The sequence below is a fragment of the Toxotes jaculatrix genome, chromosome 5 (assembly GCF_017976425.1).
Source record: "Toxotes jaculatrix isolate fToxJac2 chromosome 5, fToxJac2.pri, whole genome shotgun sequence".
Classification (NCBI taxonomy): domain Eukaryota; kingdom Metazoa; phylum Chordata; class Actinopteri; family Toxotidae; genus Toxotes; species Toxotes jaculatrix.
In genome coordinates, this window is record NC_054398.1 from 24493243 (window position 1) to 24510081 (window position 16839).

The window sequence follows — 16839 nt, forward strand, 5'->3', positions numbered from 1 at the left end:
AAAAAGTTATGAAACACAGAAACAGCAAGGAATTCATGACTTTATTGGTCAATATTAAAGTCAGATATCACAACTCGGCATAGAATAATGAGATTAAAAGCAGAGTCATTTGATTTTAAAGTGTGTTCTCCATCAATAAGGATGGTCGCGGACATACTCCATGATGTGCTTCAGGGCCAGCCAGGTCTCAGAGGCGGTGGGAATGATCTGATTGGCCGGCAGGATGAAACCATAGCGACCTGTGTCCCTCAGCTCGAAGGCAAAGGAGTATTTGATGCCCAGATTGTAGGACCAGTCAATGCTGCCGCCACTGGCTTGATCTGAGAGGAGAAAAGACATGACAGTCGTAGTAGTAGTGTTCGTGACAACAGTGCCAACAGTACTGTTGGACTTCAGTTAATTCAGATAGATGGACTTCAATTAATTCAGTTTCTTTTCTTTAATTAAGGATGATTTTTTTTTTCTTACAGGTTCAGATGAATGTTTTTCCTATTGTGTCTAGGTTTACTGATTTAGGTTTTGATGAGTAGTTGGTAGTCAATTTATAATTATTTACATCGGTGTAAGTCTACAGATGTTTTACTTAAGTAAAAGCAGGAACACCAGATGGCAAAGTTACTTACAGATGATGTTGCAGATGCTTCCAACTTTGTACTTGGTGCCGTAGAGAGAAGTGAGTTTCTGCACTGCAGCTCTGCCCACAGAGTCCTACAGGGAGTGAAACACACAGGATATAATACTGAAGTTAGGAAAAGAGCACAGATAATACCGATGCAGAAAGAAATGAGAGAGAAACTAAAAGGCTACAGACGGGAAATGAACAAGAAAACCTTAGAAACTTTCAAGGCCATACACATCCTCTGGAGTAGTTACAAGTCAAGTCATTTTTATTTATACAGGCCAAAATCACAAATTTGTCTCAGAAGACTTGTGTTTTCCTGTTGTGGGACTGGATGTGTAAAAGGAGATAATTTGTCATATGTAGTAGTGATGAGTTTCTAATTCATCAACCCTGGAGCAAATGAATGAAATTTTCAGCTATAAAATTTTAATTAGGAAAGAAACTGTCGCTAAGGGTAGGAGAATGCAAATACTTTTAAAGACTTTCTACATACTCTAATTTAGCAGCCTTGACTTTGACTCTCCTGTGTGAGATCTCCCAGTTTGCCACGTGCCTCCTCACAGTTTACCCCATTTTCTCCTTTCTTACCAGCTCAAGCTGATGGGGCACGTTGCTGCAGGAATAGCCGTAGGGGTACATGAGAAGCTGGGAGTAGGCGTGGACAGAGATGAAGGACTTGAAGTTGCCGTGGCTCTTGATCAGGTTGACCACGTTCTTCACCTCAACCTCAGAGTGAGCTGAGGGGCCGTGGTAAGAATCAGAGCAGGGGTTCTTACTGGCACCGGGACCTGGATGGGAGAGTTGAAAGAACTGAACATCAACAAAAACTGAACTTTATTATCTTTGTAAAGGTAGAACCTATGGCAGAGCTTTTGTATTGGACTGTAACAGACTATACAGGTGTACCTAATAAAGTAGCCACTAAGTGTGTGTTCATATGTTGTGCCCAAAAATCTCTTTTGTTTCAAAGACTTCGTACACCATTTTTACAGATGCCTAAAAATATTTGACTCAAAAAACTTTCCTTTTTTTCATAGAAATGCTTCATCATATCTATTTTCAATGTATTTTCTTGTATAGAAACATGAATTACCATCAAAAACATTAACTGTCTTGTCTATACTTGCCACCAAAGCCAGCATCCCAGTTCCTGTTAGGATCGACTCCACGGCACGCGGAGCCTGAGATCTTGGAGCGAGTCTTACGCCACATGCGGTTCTGTGCATCAGACAGCTTCAGTTAGTCTGTGTCATCATTTCCATATTGTCCTCCTACGATTTAAACTGTACAAGCCTGTTTATGTGGTTGGTGAGTTACATTGCCCTTAGGTCCTTCAAATCCGTTTCAAGTAACATTTTTATAGTAAAACAGGAAGTCAGTGCAAAGGTGATGCAGTGTGCATTGAGTGGTGGTGACATACACTGGTGTGGGTGTAAACATAGCCGTCAGGGTTGGCCAGGATCAGCATGTAGATGTCCATGGTGTTCAGAAGGGAGGTCAGGGAAGCGTCTGTCGCGTAGTCTGTGGCAATCTAAGCAAGAACACAAGGCACTGATTTTGTAGATATGACATTCTCAGAAACAGAGAGAACTCTTTCATATCTCATGCATTTTAAGAGACTAGATGACAATGCCGGTAACAGTAAACAGTGTGTAGTAAATCGACTGCTGTCAATTTGCTGTTGTTTGGTCTAGAAACAAGAACAACACATGCATTATTATATAGTACGAGGCTTTTTCAGGGGAAAAAGAAGGTGTTGATTGCTTGTCAACCTACATACCATTATAAAGTACAGTTATGATTAGGTTAGATTATTTTCATTGTCTATGAGTCTGCTGATTATTTTCATGATCTTCACCATCTTCATTATTTTCTCAATTAATTGATAAATTGCCTGTAAAATGTCAGAAAATGGCATCGTTAGATTCCTTGTTTGGTCCAACAAATGAAACTAAAAAGATTTTTTTTAAAAAGATATTATCAATTTACAATGATATATGACACAGAAAAGCAGGAAATCTTCACATTTGAGAACCTCAGACCAGAGAAATTTTGGCATTTTTGTTTGAGAAATGACTGAAACGATTTAGCAGCTGTCACCTCTGAGATCCTTCTTCTTCTTCTGATGTTTTTTCACAACTTCTCAAAGAGATCTCGCACATATCATATCAAAGCTCATCCTGCTGACATGTTGTACCTTGTTGGCTGTCCACACTCCGGTCGCCTGAGACACCCATTCTCTAGAGTGGATTCCTGTGTCGATCCAGATAGCAGGACGCTTGTAGCCACCAGTGCTGAACTAAACAAAAAGTAAATTTTAAATCAATTCCCAAATATTTTTTGTTGCAGCCTCAAAAAAAAAGTGTGGAGGAAGAGCTAAACTGATTAAAGAAATAAATACTAGTAAACGGATACTTGCAGTTCTAAAGATTTATACACAAACTAGCAGCTGCTGGACCAGACCCTAAAACAGCTGTGTAAAATCAAATCCACACGTTTCAGTGTGTCAGCTTCACAGCTACATCACCTCTGTTTTAACACATTTCTCACCGTACCAAAACACAGTGTATAGACAGGCAGGTACAAACACAAGCAGTGCTGTTTCTTGTAAGTTTTATTTTCCTACCTTGAGCACATACATGGGCCTGTTCTCATAGGATCTCCCAATTTCCTCCTTGGTGACCAGGTTAGGGTGCTGAGCCACCAGTGTGTCCATCCAGCTATAGATCTGTATGGGAGACAGTGGTCAGCAAAACCATAGGCTGTTTTTTTTTTTCATATTAAAGAGCAGCTTATGTTAATATTCAATGTCAAAAATTATAAAGGTGAATATATACTGTGTAATATATTTTCAGTGTTACCTGCAAACATTTTGTTAAAAGGTCCTTTTTATTGTATGAGCATTGTATTTGCTTTGATATGCTTTGATATTGCTTTTGAAAAATAATGGAAAAGTTTTACTATTAAACTGAAATCTTCAGCTTTCTGTATATGGAGCTAAGATGAGTTATGATAAGGTGTTAGCACACAGTCTTGTCCACGAACAGCTCCTAATTTCAGTTACTACGATGTGTGCTTGTGTGTAAATAGCCTACTGTCTCCAGAGGATGATAGGCTCCAAAGTTGAAGCTCCTGGTGCTGCGCTCCAGGTTCTGGTTCTCCATCATCTCAGCTTTCTCCTCATCAAGAACCTCCTGAATGTGACATGCAAGATATCTAAAATTCAACATTGTTATAGTTTCATTCTAAGAATCAAATCAAAACCCGGGACACTATAATCAGGGAAAGTGAGACACAAGAACACTGATTAGATTATGATAGAGAGAAAAAAATCCCCAGAACCAGTTTGATAGAAGAGTATCACAGTTTATGTTAATAAACGACTGCTCTCAGGAAATTACAAACCTGAAGGTTGTCGATCATGACGGTAAAGTGGATGTTGTGGGCATGGAGGTACTCCTTCACGGCGCTCAGACTGGAGCGGGGCACTCGGATGTCAACAGGAAGCTCAGTGGAGACGGGGTGAAGCCAAAAGTCCAGCTGGGATCAGACAGTAAAGGTGGAATCACAGACTGGACTCAAGACAACAAGAATCCCCTTCATTTACCTCTGTGCTTGTGCAAATGGCAGATTAAGTTACATGAATTTGAACATCCTATTACAATCACAGATTTAATTTAATTTAATAGACAATTTTCCTCAATGAATCTAGATGATTAATCTAATTAGAGTTTAAGTCAACTAAAACAGTTTGTAAATTTAGAGTCTGTTGCTGTACAATCTACCGGAGACATTTATTTATTATTCTAACTCATTAGAATCATGTATTATTCTAACTCATAATAAATAAATGACTAACATTAATTTACATCTTAGAGGAGCAGCAAGACATTTCATAAATAGCACAAAATAAGAGGAAAGGTTAATCTCGAGATTATTTCTGATGTGAAAATGACTCCGTTAACCTTCAACCCACATAAATTCTCGAGTGGATTATTTTACAAGTTGAACTTGGTTTTGCCTTCTGCACTTCTTGGAAGTTCATGAGAAAACTGTTTGGCACAAACAGCTGAGAAAACTTGGACGTAGGTGTTTACACTGTATTTGTGCATCTGTGTGTGTGTGTCTGTGTGTGTGTGTGTGTGTCTTTGTGTCTTTGTGTGTGTGTGTGCTTGTATACCTCCCACTCCTGCTGGGTCTCCAGAGCCTGGAGGAGTTGGATGTCTTCCTCAGACTGTACGTTGACCCTGATGACCTGATCTCTGGAAGAAATTAATTTCCGTCTCTGAACATTAATATTTATATTCTATGTTTTTGGTTGATGCTCTCATTCGTGACAATCTACAGTGAGTTCAGTAATAGGGGGAGATTTAATCCTATTGGTAACCAATATGGTTACCAATAACCAATATGGTTATTGGTAACCATATTGGTTACCAATATAACCAACACCAAAATAACCAGCAATTAATCATGCAGAAGAGTTAGTGCTCAGACCCATGGCTTCCACTCCATCTATCACATAAAGCCTCGTCATGTTCTGCTCATCAAATACCAATGCACTTTTTCAACTTTGGAAGTTATTTTACATGCTGCATAAAAGGCAGCTAAAACCACCACTTGATCAAGTCTCTAAATACCTTTATTCAGTGTTTCAGATTGCATCTTCTTTCTCTAAATTAAATGGCAGGCGCAGTTAATGGATTCTGAAAGTGTTTGCTTGAAATTAATTCCCAAATGAGGTTTACTTTGGCATAATAGTTATTTCATTTGTGATAAAATGTACTTTATAATTCCAGAAACACTCGAGTTTTACTGCATTCAGCTTATGCACATTTTCTAGTTGAATACTGGAGTGTCCTTTCTTTTAACAATAACATATAAATATTGACATAAGTAAGAAAAGGAAGCAAAAGTTGGAAATATGGAAACCCCTTTAGATGTCACTGGCCATATAAAATCAGAAGACATCTGTCCCAGTCAGTGTGTCAGTCACTAAGCACAAACTCTGAATTTCACTGTTTAAAACCACTTTAATCGTTTCTTCTTGCACAGATAAACTTACCCAATAAAAACCTTCTCAGCTTTAGCCGCAGCCACGAGCACCAACACCAACCAGAGGCCCCTCATCTTGCCTGTATGTCCGGACCGTTTAGGAGCCACAAGTGTGTCAGGCACCAGCTCTTCTGGTCTCTTAATATCATCAGCAGACAGGTGGACTGTTCCCATGCAGGAAAGTTACCCCACTCAACTGATAATGACACAGCTCTCCTGTGTGGAAAAAAGTTATTTCGAATGACAAACATGCTGATTAAGCTTTGTTTAATCTGGCCAGTGCTCAGCTGCAGATAGTTGGCAGTTTCCCTAGGTATTTTACTGACTTCAGTGACTTTCTGATAAAATAAATTTGATGTAATTACTCACACTTTAATCACAGTATTCATGTTTCAAAAGGAAAAACCAAAAATTTGAGTCATAAAAATAAGCATGATTTTGTAAAGCGGTTCTTTTTTCTGAATGTAAGATTTATCTTGTGACCTCTCAAGGATTCAAACCCCCATTACTTTAGTATAGACCTAATACAACTTATCTACCAGGACTTTTATTTAATTGGATCAAACATGTAAAACTTCCTTTAAAGAGTAACTCAATATCTCCTGAAAATCAGTGCAGTGGTTCAGCTTCTCACGTTGCTGCTGTGATGTATAGGTGTACTGCAGGTGTAGTGCAATTACACATAATACATGTCAAAGTATTCTGGCAGCCAGGTCCTCAAGAGAACTCATGTTCCTGTTTATAACATGCACACAGCCAGGTCCATACAGAAATCCCTTTCACAGTTTCACAGCAGAGGCTGATATCGCAGCAGATTAATGCCCCATGGAGTTAGAATGAGATGTTCAGCAGGTACACATGGGTATAATGTTCAGGTGTCCACATCTGTTGTTTGTTAGTGGACACAATAACCAGTAGGTGGCAGTGCACTACCATACTTCTCTAACAGGATCCCATACAGCAAGAATAAACCCCATTTATAGCTACATTGAGTGACATCAGATTAAGGAGCCTGGAATTACCCTGAATTGTAAATTATTGATGACCCTCTGAGGGTTTTTTTTTTGTCTTGATCAATGTCATTATTAGAGTTGGTGAGTATGAGCATGTGGGGGCTACTTACTGTGTGACTAGAGACTGAAATGAGTCACATTTGAAATGACTGAGTCACTTTACGAGCAAACACAACAAACATTACCAGGTACCAGTTTCTTAAAAAAGATTCTTTTTCTCTTTTGTGTCTTTTACATGATTATAAATTAAGTATTTTTGGGTTTTGGATGCTTGGTTGGACCAAACGAAAGGGCTCTGGAAAGATGTGATGGAAATTTTCATTATTTTTTAACTTTTACAGACAACGTAACCTACAGATTAATAGATAATGAAAATAATCTTTAGTTGCAGCACTTTCATTATATTACATTATTAGATTTAATCACAGCTCAAAAGTAACTGTTGAGAAATAAAACTACAGGTCATTCACTACATTTACTACACACACCAGACTATATACTCAACTCCCAGTCATCCATATGCGGGTGCTAAATGTAGATTCCTAACAACAGTAAAACCTCTGGGAGGTAGTTCTTGAAATCTTAACCATGCAGCAAACAAGTGACCATTACACCAGCTCCCAGCAGTTGGTGATAATGTAATAAAAAGGCTGTGATAAGGACCCGATCCACAATCTTCTCCCAGCCTTCCCCATGTGGGGAGAACACAATCATACTTTATTACTGGATTTGAGGTTTGTGTTATTATTGTGTTCTAAGTTATTCATCCTGATGCTCGCTGGTTGATATCAGAGTGTGCATCTCACAGCATCCCCGCTCCCATCAGCTGCTGTGACACCCCGCCAAACCCTCCCTCCTTTCCTCAGAATTAATAAAAAGAGGTTTTAACATGTCACTTCCCTTCCTTTTCACTCCCAAACAATCCCATGAGACAAAGTGGGAGAAGAGGGTTTAATAGGCTTGGGAGGCTACAGGGGACGTGGGAGTTGAGCTGGGGCTTTCCATCTTTCTCAATGTGGAAATTATTTATTGCTATTCCTGCTGTGTGTGTCTAAAAGTTTAATGTCCCCATGAAAAGTGGCTTTACATGCAAATGTGGGTGTAGTGTGTGTCCGTGTCCCCACACACATACACTCTTTTCTCCCGTCATTTGCCTCTAAAAGCTATATGAACAAGGTACCTCCAACTAGCTTGTTCCACATGACTTCCTCTGCTACACTATAAATAGATCCATTTACATTGCATTTCATGGCTGAGCTCTCTCTCAATATTTCAGAGGCCCACCAGTAAATTGACCATTAATCATTTATTACTCACTTGTTCATCTCATTTTGCACGTGTACACATTACAGAGCATTTGCCAAAACAAATTTGTTTTTTTACCTGTGTTTTTGATATTTTCTCTTGACCAAACCTGCAGTGCAAAAGAGAAAACATGACTTTACGCCCTTTTTTTTCCCCTAGCGTTTGTGATGGGAGTGTGTGAGCGGCCTTGCTTGTGTGTCACCTGAGCGCATCTCACTCATGTGATTCGTGTCCAGTCTGGTGGTCAGATGACAGAGGAAAGGAGAAGTCGGTCACCTGTGACTTCCTTTTGTGAGGAAAAATCTTTCCTCTGGTTCGATTACACTGTTAGATATCAGTCCACGACATCCAGTGTTCTCCTTTAATGAGTAAGCGTTGTAATTTACTGCTGTGTTGAACCAACTTTCCCTTATCCTACTTCATCTACAACAGAATAATGTTCGACAGCAGGTGTGAGGAAGACATAATAAAGAACAGAGCGAGAGTGAGGGCGAGAAAGTGACAGTTTCTCTGCTGGTGAAAAAGTAAGAGTCAGACCTCTGATTTAAAATGCACTGTGACATGCGGCTGAACTTTCTGATCTATTTAGTCCACAAGAGCCGTCTGTGTCTCTTGGATTGAATGCTAAATATTGGCTGAGTCGAGAAAGATGCTCTGACTGATTCTGTGAGACTGACACAAAATATTTTAGAATGGTAACAGAAAATCAACCATTACCACAGCTGACACATTATATAAGCCCTGGCAATATTTTGACATTTAATGTTTAGCCAGTTATCAAAACAAATATGTGAAATACACCAAGCAACGACATGAAGCCATAAAAATTAATATACGTGCCAGTGTTTGAAGCAATTTTACATTTTGTGACTAGAGGACAGAACCAATTCTGTCACAGTGACATGAGGATCTTAAAAGGCTTTGCACAGATTGAATCAGGAGACTTGAAGCTTACAAACTATATGTAATTTGTCTAAGTGGTGTGAAGATTGAGTTTAGGCGCAGACTAAAACAAACCTAGAGCTACAAAGGCCAAAGTGTCCCATTGGTGGGACGGTGCATTTCAAAAGGTTGTATCAAGTCTAATCAAATAGAACATTACTCAGTTAAAGTAGTAAAAAAAAAACCTTTACAGTGCTTAAAAACACAAGTCCAGTATTTGTATGTGTTAGCTCTGTAAAGTGCATAAAACTGAGAATCAAAGCTTGAAAGTTCACTTTTACACTATTGGCTAGAAATGACACAGTCATGCTGCTTTGTTGACAATATTTCCCCTTCACACTGACTTTGTTAAAAATATGCATTCAGGCGTTTACACTGATCTGTATACAGATTATATAAGCTCTGAAACAGAGCCACGTCTGGAGAAAATCCTTCATGGCACTGTCACATTTACATTCCTCCACTTTTGCCAATTGAGTCTTGATGGAGTCATACATCTGTGCGACATTGCAGATGCAAACGCTGGACAGGCTCTGCTGGCTTGTTTCTCACTATAATATGAGGACAAGCAGCGAATGTTAACTGTCCCAAGGCGCATATTTTAATGCTGAAAATCAGCGTTTTTTTTTTCCTCTTTTATGTTGTTACTTCTGCATACTCAAGATGACATGTCTCCCCGAAGACTAACTCATTACCTTTCCCTCCCTGTCAACCATCCGAGCTAACAGCAAGCTGACAAACTGTCCTTTGGGCTGTTTAACCCTGTCAAGATTCCAGCACACTTTAAGACTTGCTTTTGCAATAACAGCCACAGTGCTTCACAGGAATCCCTAAAACACACCCCGCATGAAAACCTTTGAAATCTGTCTCTCATCCTTTTTATCATGACACAGATTTCTCAGTCTTGATTGGATGATGGAATACTTCGTTCTGTGTCTGCATCATTGCATCTTATTTGTTTATTATGTAATAGTCTAAGAAAAGACCATAACAGCCCAGGAAGGCCTCAGCTTGTGTAAAAATAGGATGGCAGGCACAAAACGATCTGGTTATATTTAGCTGCAGCCCCCCCATCCACTTCTAAGAATAGCAGGAGCAATGCTTCATATTCTTCCTAAGACTATGCCTTGTACTTGCCAGGACGTTTCTACCCTTGTAGTTTCTGAGTCGAGTGGACAGACGCTGCCTTCTGCAGGGTTGGTGTATGTTTGTGTGCTGGCTGCAGGGTTTTTGAGGTGTGTGTCATCAAAATTTTACACACTATTCCTTATCCCATTACTCATCACCACCTATTTCAGCATGCACGCATCTTGCAGTTGATGAGCTTATAAGGGGGAGCGAGGGAAATAAAACTGGCAGAAATGGCAGCTCAGAGACACAAGTAGCTCCCCATATCGGCTCAAGTGATATTAGATTCATGCTGAGCTTGTTCAAGTCTGCTTTATTGCTTTAGAGTCTCTGTGCTCAGTGCAGGTGGTCCCTGTAGTGAGAAAAGCTAGGACTTGTGATTCCCTGAGGTGCATATTAAAAAGTTAATTTTTTTGTCAGATAAAATGAAGTGGGGTCTGATGGAGCTATGGGAAAAAAAAAAAATTGATCTGCTTTAATGAGGAACTACATTTCTGAAATATATTTTGTGACTTATTAAGAAGTTATATAATGAAAATAGATGAGCAAAATCAGTATCTTAGTTGAAACCCTTAAGGTTCCTGAAGTGCTGCATCTAATGATAATTTTCATTATTGATTGTCCCCTTTTCTTATTATTTTTTTCTTATTTAATAATTGTTCTATTATTTTCTTATTTAATCGCTGACTAAGTTTTACCCATAAAATGTCAGAAAATAACAAAAATATCCATCACAAGTTTCCAGAGGCCAAGTTGACATATTCAAACATAATAACATTGTTTTTTTTTTTTTTTTTTTTTTTTTGAGTTTTTCTTCATTAATTTTTTTGGTCACTTGGGGGCATCAGAAATACGCTGTGACACAAGTATCATCATCTCTTAAGGTGATAGCAGCAAACATGTTAGCAAACAGTTGCCTATTTACACATTTGGCAGACAAGCCCATTGTATTTGTGGCCACTTTGCAAATTTTTAGCTCTGTTTTGGGTCTCCACCAACTACTGAGGGAAACATCTGGCTATTTAAATGCTTATACTGCCAAAATCCATGAGCATAAATGAGATCCACGCACAACTCAAACAGCAGCACACGCATTTTATTTTTGTGAGCTCTTTCACAGCACTCACATGCAGAATTTCTCTGCTCATGCGACTGCAATCTAAATTGTTGTGGTTTCATTGGCTGTCATTGAATTTCTCAGCTACTTGCTTTTAAATGTTTTTTTAAATACTGTTTTATTGTAGAACTTTTGGTTTTACTCAATACTGGTTTTATATCATTTTTATTATTGTTGATTTTCTTGGAATTTTAATAATTGTATTTTAATTTTTATGAAAGCTTCCGCATTAGTCACAATATATTTCTAGCACCCTTCTGCAGATGGGTGCTTTGATTTCTTTGGTTGTGATTTTGTTACATAACATTAACCTACCACACTTTTGGTGTGTGTGGTCGTGGGGCTTACAGTGCCAATTAAAGTTTCTGATTATAGCTTCAAGTGGGAGGCGACTATAATATAATAACTCAACATAAAGTTAAAAGTCATATGCAGATAAACATAAAGAGCAGATAGCAATGAGCGCTCATTAAAATCTTGGACAGGACTGGAACGAGGAAGGGATAAAAGTCTACTGGCTGTAATTAGCACACTGTCACTTGTTACAAAGCAGCCCACGCTCTTAGCATGTCAGATCACTTCCCCACAGCATCAACCGATTGTTTTGTTGCTATTCTGAAGAGCAGGAGGCAAACAATTCATATCCATCAGGGCCGGCGGTCTCTAACCATCGGACATTTTCAGTGGATCTGTCATGGGACATTTGAGTGAAAGCGTGTAACAACTGTTCCAGATAATAAAGCAGAAAAGACTCAGATTTAATAGAGAAACATTGGACTGTGTATTTATAAAGACAGGCGGTTACTACACACACACATACACGCACAACATTGCCTCTGCATCGCTTACTGGGTGGTCAGCTCAGCAAAGCACTGAAAACAAATAAAACAGTGCACATACAACTAAAGCTTCATGCAATGCTTTTGCGCACAAACCTTGTTTTTTATATGGATTATGAATTTGGAGGTCTGATTTCCTGCACCATGAAGCAGATGGTACCATAATGTTCTGTTATTTCTGCGCTCGAAAAGCCATGTACTTGCTTTTTTTGTCTCTCCGCACGGTGCTAAATAATAAAGCAGGGATTCCATAAAATGTGATTGTACAAAGAATGTCAGTGTCATATAATGTAAAAAGTAAAAGAGCTTTGAGAAATCCTTCAACCGTAAACTCCAGAGAGAGAAACTCCTCAGTGTTTGACAATACTTCCACCAACATCTGACTGCAGCTGCTGTCATGTGAAAACTTCATAAACCCAAACCCTTTTCAAAACTCTGCAGACAGACTGGAAAAATTGTGGCAGTCTAAATACAGCCTTGTTTTTTATTCGTTCCTAAAACACTGAGATTTTGGAGATACAAAGTTTTCACCAACAGATGACAAATACTGAAGCACATTTACTTCTCCTCATGTTGTTGCTCTCTCCAGCAGCCTGAGGTAATTAAGTGACTTCTCACCTGTCAGAGCTGTTTTGTGTGACTGTCTGTTATTCAAATCAGCCTAAATGCACAAACCAGTGAAATGCACTGCTGGGATTATACTAAAGATTCAGATGAATGAATAGAAAAAAAGATTCAGGATTCAGTTTGTGATTGTGTGAGCTTCAGAGGACCTGGAAGCCATTTTCAGCAAAAAAGCTTTTGTGTATTTACGGTCTTACAGCCGAAAGTTCACATTTGTTGACCCTGATCTGCCCTGACCTTTGGAAGCATGATGGCTGAATGCTAATGCTTGCACTGCAATTCAAGATGGATGACAATTTAAAAGAAGTGTTTCTGAATTAAACTGTAAAATCTCTAATAACCATCAGATTGAGACCAAACTGAAAATCTTTGCTGGATTACAAATCTACCTTTAGATTCAGGTACAACATTCATTCATATTGTGACCTGTAGGACTTTGAAAACATAATTTCAATCTGAATAGATCAGGGGAGATTATAGAATTTACAAGTAGTTTGAGCTTTTTGGAAATCACTAGTTCGCTCCACCAGAATTCTGTGCAGAACACAAAAAGCAGGACAAATCTTTTCCCCATTATTACAAATAGAGCTTCATGTCACACTGGGCCAATCCTTGTTTACTTATCTGATATATTTACAAGTTCATCAGCACCTTTTATCGCTTTGCTAAAACAGCAAAGAGGTAAAAAAAAAAAAAAAACAGTGGTAAAGTGGAGCAAATGGAGAAATCTGTCACACACTGAAATTCCCAAGTGTTTATTAATGCAACGTTTTGACCTGGAAGGTCTTCATCAGGCAAACATCACAGCACCACATGTTTATCTGACATGTTGCACTAATTAAAAATTGGGAGCTTGGAAAGTTCAATGTGCAGGCAACCTCTGCTCTTCCATTGTTGCTGTTTTGTGTCCTGCACCTGTACCCAGTTGGGGATGGATGTAAACACTGTTCACTGTTTTTGCTTTAAACAGAGATAAATGCTGTGATGCGTGGTTTTTACGGTACAGCTGAGGCATTTTAACTTCAGCACATGATGGACAAGTGGTGAACAATGTACCACACTAACACTGATAACCACTATAATTGCTAACATGCTGTACCACTCAGTGATGAACCATATAAGCAGGACAAACAGCGGAGTTTGTGGCTTGCTTCCATTATTTTTATCCTGCAGTGTAGTTTAAGGATAAGGTTTGTATTCATTTAGTATCATTTTTATAGTTAACAAACCCCACAAAAGACAAAAACAATGAAGAATCAACCCTACAAACAAGTATTCAAAGCCTGATATATCTTATTGCTCTGTGACACAGAGCTCCATTGTTGACCGAAAACTAATAAAAACACATCAGTGAGCCACACTGATGGAAACACTGTCTGGAGCACCAAATGTTTATTAATCCGCTGCTGAAAATAGTCCCAAATAAATGATTTACTTAAAGTGGGAACAAATGGTCTAGGGGATAAATGCCACAGACAGGGAAGGGAAAAGTATTGAGAGATGGGCTAATACATTCTTTGTTTTCTTCATGACAGTTTCTTCCTGGCAAATGCAGAACCATGCCAGCCTTATTTTCTAAACAACTGATTGGCTTGTGAGAGATCTGAAAATACTGAGGCTGCAAAGGACATACAGACTTTTGTTGTCAAAACTCAGGCAAAAGGAGGCCGCATTTCTCAGCCACATGTGGAGGAGTCTTTGGAACGACACAGCCTGTCACCCCGTTATAACAACTTAGATCTTGAGATGCGCACTTTAAAGGTGTAATGGTGTGAAGCACGTCTATTCCAGTGTGCTGGCTGTGTTAAGATATTTTATTGGCACCGTCAGTTAGGACAGGTGCCTATCAACGTGGAGAGCATCCCTGACAAGAGAAAAATGTTGTCTGTTTTGCAACAGCCTGCCATTACAGATATACACATTAATGATGTATTAATTTAAACTATTTGGATATTTTTTATGGAAAACTTTAATAATACTTGTTTATGTGTGGTACCCATTAACTCCCTACTTATCTTAGAGGAACCCCAAATGGATTTTAGTTCAGTTTGTCTTTTGAGCATAGAATAAAAAACAACCATGATTTGATATGAATCTTTATTTTAAAGACTTCAATTCTTACAGAAATAGTCACTTTAAATCTTTTGTGGCTTCCAATTATTTCCAATTAGAACAGTAAAACCTGTGCTGTCTCTTAATATCACAAACCCTAAGAACTGATTTTAAGTAAATACCATGTATCAATGGACAGCATACATTTTTGATTGGTCTTCCAGTGTCGTTACAAGCATCATGCAAAAGCCATGAATCACTCTTCTGAGATTCAATGAAAAAAATAACAGCTGGGTTAATGGATTTCTGTTTCAGTTTATGATAAAAATACAGATCTGTGGTTACTCTTAACATGGCTGTATATGGCTGGACAACAGTATTTCCAGCTGAACGATTCTGTCTCTTTGCTGAGAGCGAGACAGCCCAGTTTCTTTCTGTTCAGATCATCCTCCCTCTTATTCACATCATTTCAACCACTGGGTCTGAGAGAACAATGCTGAGATGAGTCTGAGAGAGGAGTGGCTGTGCATGAAAGTACCAAACAAAAAAAGAAAAGAAAAACAAATCAGAGAACAAGAATCAGTCTTCAAAAGAAACAGCTGAAGGCATTGCACAATTCCAAGATTGATCAGTGAGATTTTTAAGGCAAAAAAGTTCTCTAAAATAGTCTGAAATAACACGCAAAGATGTCATATTACAATTTTTTTTTAAACCCACTGGTGCATCTTTGTTAGAAAAGACCTACACATGCACACTCAATGCATGCTATAAAAAACATCGGGATAAAACAGGAGATTCATCACGAGCATTCAATTAAACCACTTTGTTAATATTATAAGGTACAGTAAACAACTTTCATGTTACATGTGTGAAGATTACATGGGCGTTCATATGGCCTGGCATGCTGACATGGTACCGTCTTGGCAGATTGACACAGATGCAACGATGAGCGGTGGGAGGCAGCGAGGTGTAAGCCTACTTCATTAAAGCTTGTTTGTCCACCGGTAGCGCAGGTTTTTTTTTTGTTTTGTTTTGTTTTTTTTTCGCCTTGTAGTCTCCTATACAATAAATGCTTATGATTGTTACTCCTACACTGATACAGCCTCAGAGGAACAGTGATTTCACACATTGCAGCCACATATGATCTGTATATGTTGAGACTTCCAGCTCCACTGGGTTCCTGTACAAACCGCTTTCATTTCCTCTTCCTGAGGGCAAATCCATTCATACCAAAGACAAGAACCACACGCTTTCATACCTATGCTGTTCATCATGGAGTAATATGGCAGTCATGTCATGTAGTATGATGTAGCTTTGCAGACGCCTGGAAAGTTTTCTCAAAACCTTGTAGTGTTTCCTGAAATTAAGACAGGGTTGCATGCTGAAATATTTATAATTGGTTAAAACATTTTTCATGTAATCTTAGCTGAGCACCTTTCTTCACACGCTGAAGCGGTGTGCATCCAGCTATACTACCAGCTACACTGGGTATTTAAATATTTTGGAGGGCGCTGTCATTTTTTCTCACCTTTCCAAAACCAAAAACATCAGCAAAAGTGTATGGAAGCTATAAAATAGTGTGTAAGCTAACTAGCTTATAACTTACAGTATTAAGCTTTATTTCCATGACAAAGGATATATTATTGACAAACTACATTAGTTACGTCACACAAAATAATTTGATTCATGCATATTATGATTGTCTGTCACTGTGTATAATCTGATGAACATCTAGATCCAGATTTAAAATTTCTAAACATTCTCTGTGATCAAACTTAAAAATTTAGGGGCTTTGGCTGGGATTTTTTTTTTGTATCTACATGCACATTTTCCATTTGGAGACTCCACACTCCAAATTCCCAGAACAGCTTGACGTCTGGGACTTAAAATGCGGTTGCAGGAAAGAAAAGGCTGAGAAACCCTAATTTGACTTTATCTCTGAAACCACTGTTTCTCTGAGAAAACAAGCAAGAAACCCTTCATCTTCACTCCACCCTCGCCTTGTTATGTAAGTGTCATGCATGTTTCATATACAAATACATGTACTGGATGCACTGGATGTACAGTATATACGAGAGTGTGGGTGTGAGATGAAGTTGACATCTTGTCGTGATAAATAAATGAAAGGCCCTGCCTTGTGTT

General features: G+C 38.6%; 1 protein-coding gene across 1 annotated transcript; it reads right to left on the reverse strand.

Annotated features, from left to right (window-relative positions):
* Positions 1-30: 30 nt before the first annotated feature.
* On the reverse strand, positions 31-5851 carry cpa4 (carboxypeptidase A4). The gene is made up of 11 exons (XM_041038382.1): positions 5688-5851; positions 4803-4884; positions 4028-4162; positions 3718-3816; positions 3249-3350; positions 2820-2921; positions 2043-2153; positions 1750-1840; positions 1211-1410; positions 624-708; positions 31-320 (listed from the first exon to the last, which is right to left on the reverse strand). The coding sequence occupies exons 1-11, from the start codon at positions 5849-5851 to the stop codon at positions 133-135; spliced, it is 1359 nt and encodes a 452-aa protein (XP_040894316.1). The 3' UTR covers positions 31-132.
* Between the last annotated feature and the right edge of the window lie 10988 nt (positions 5852-16839).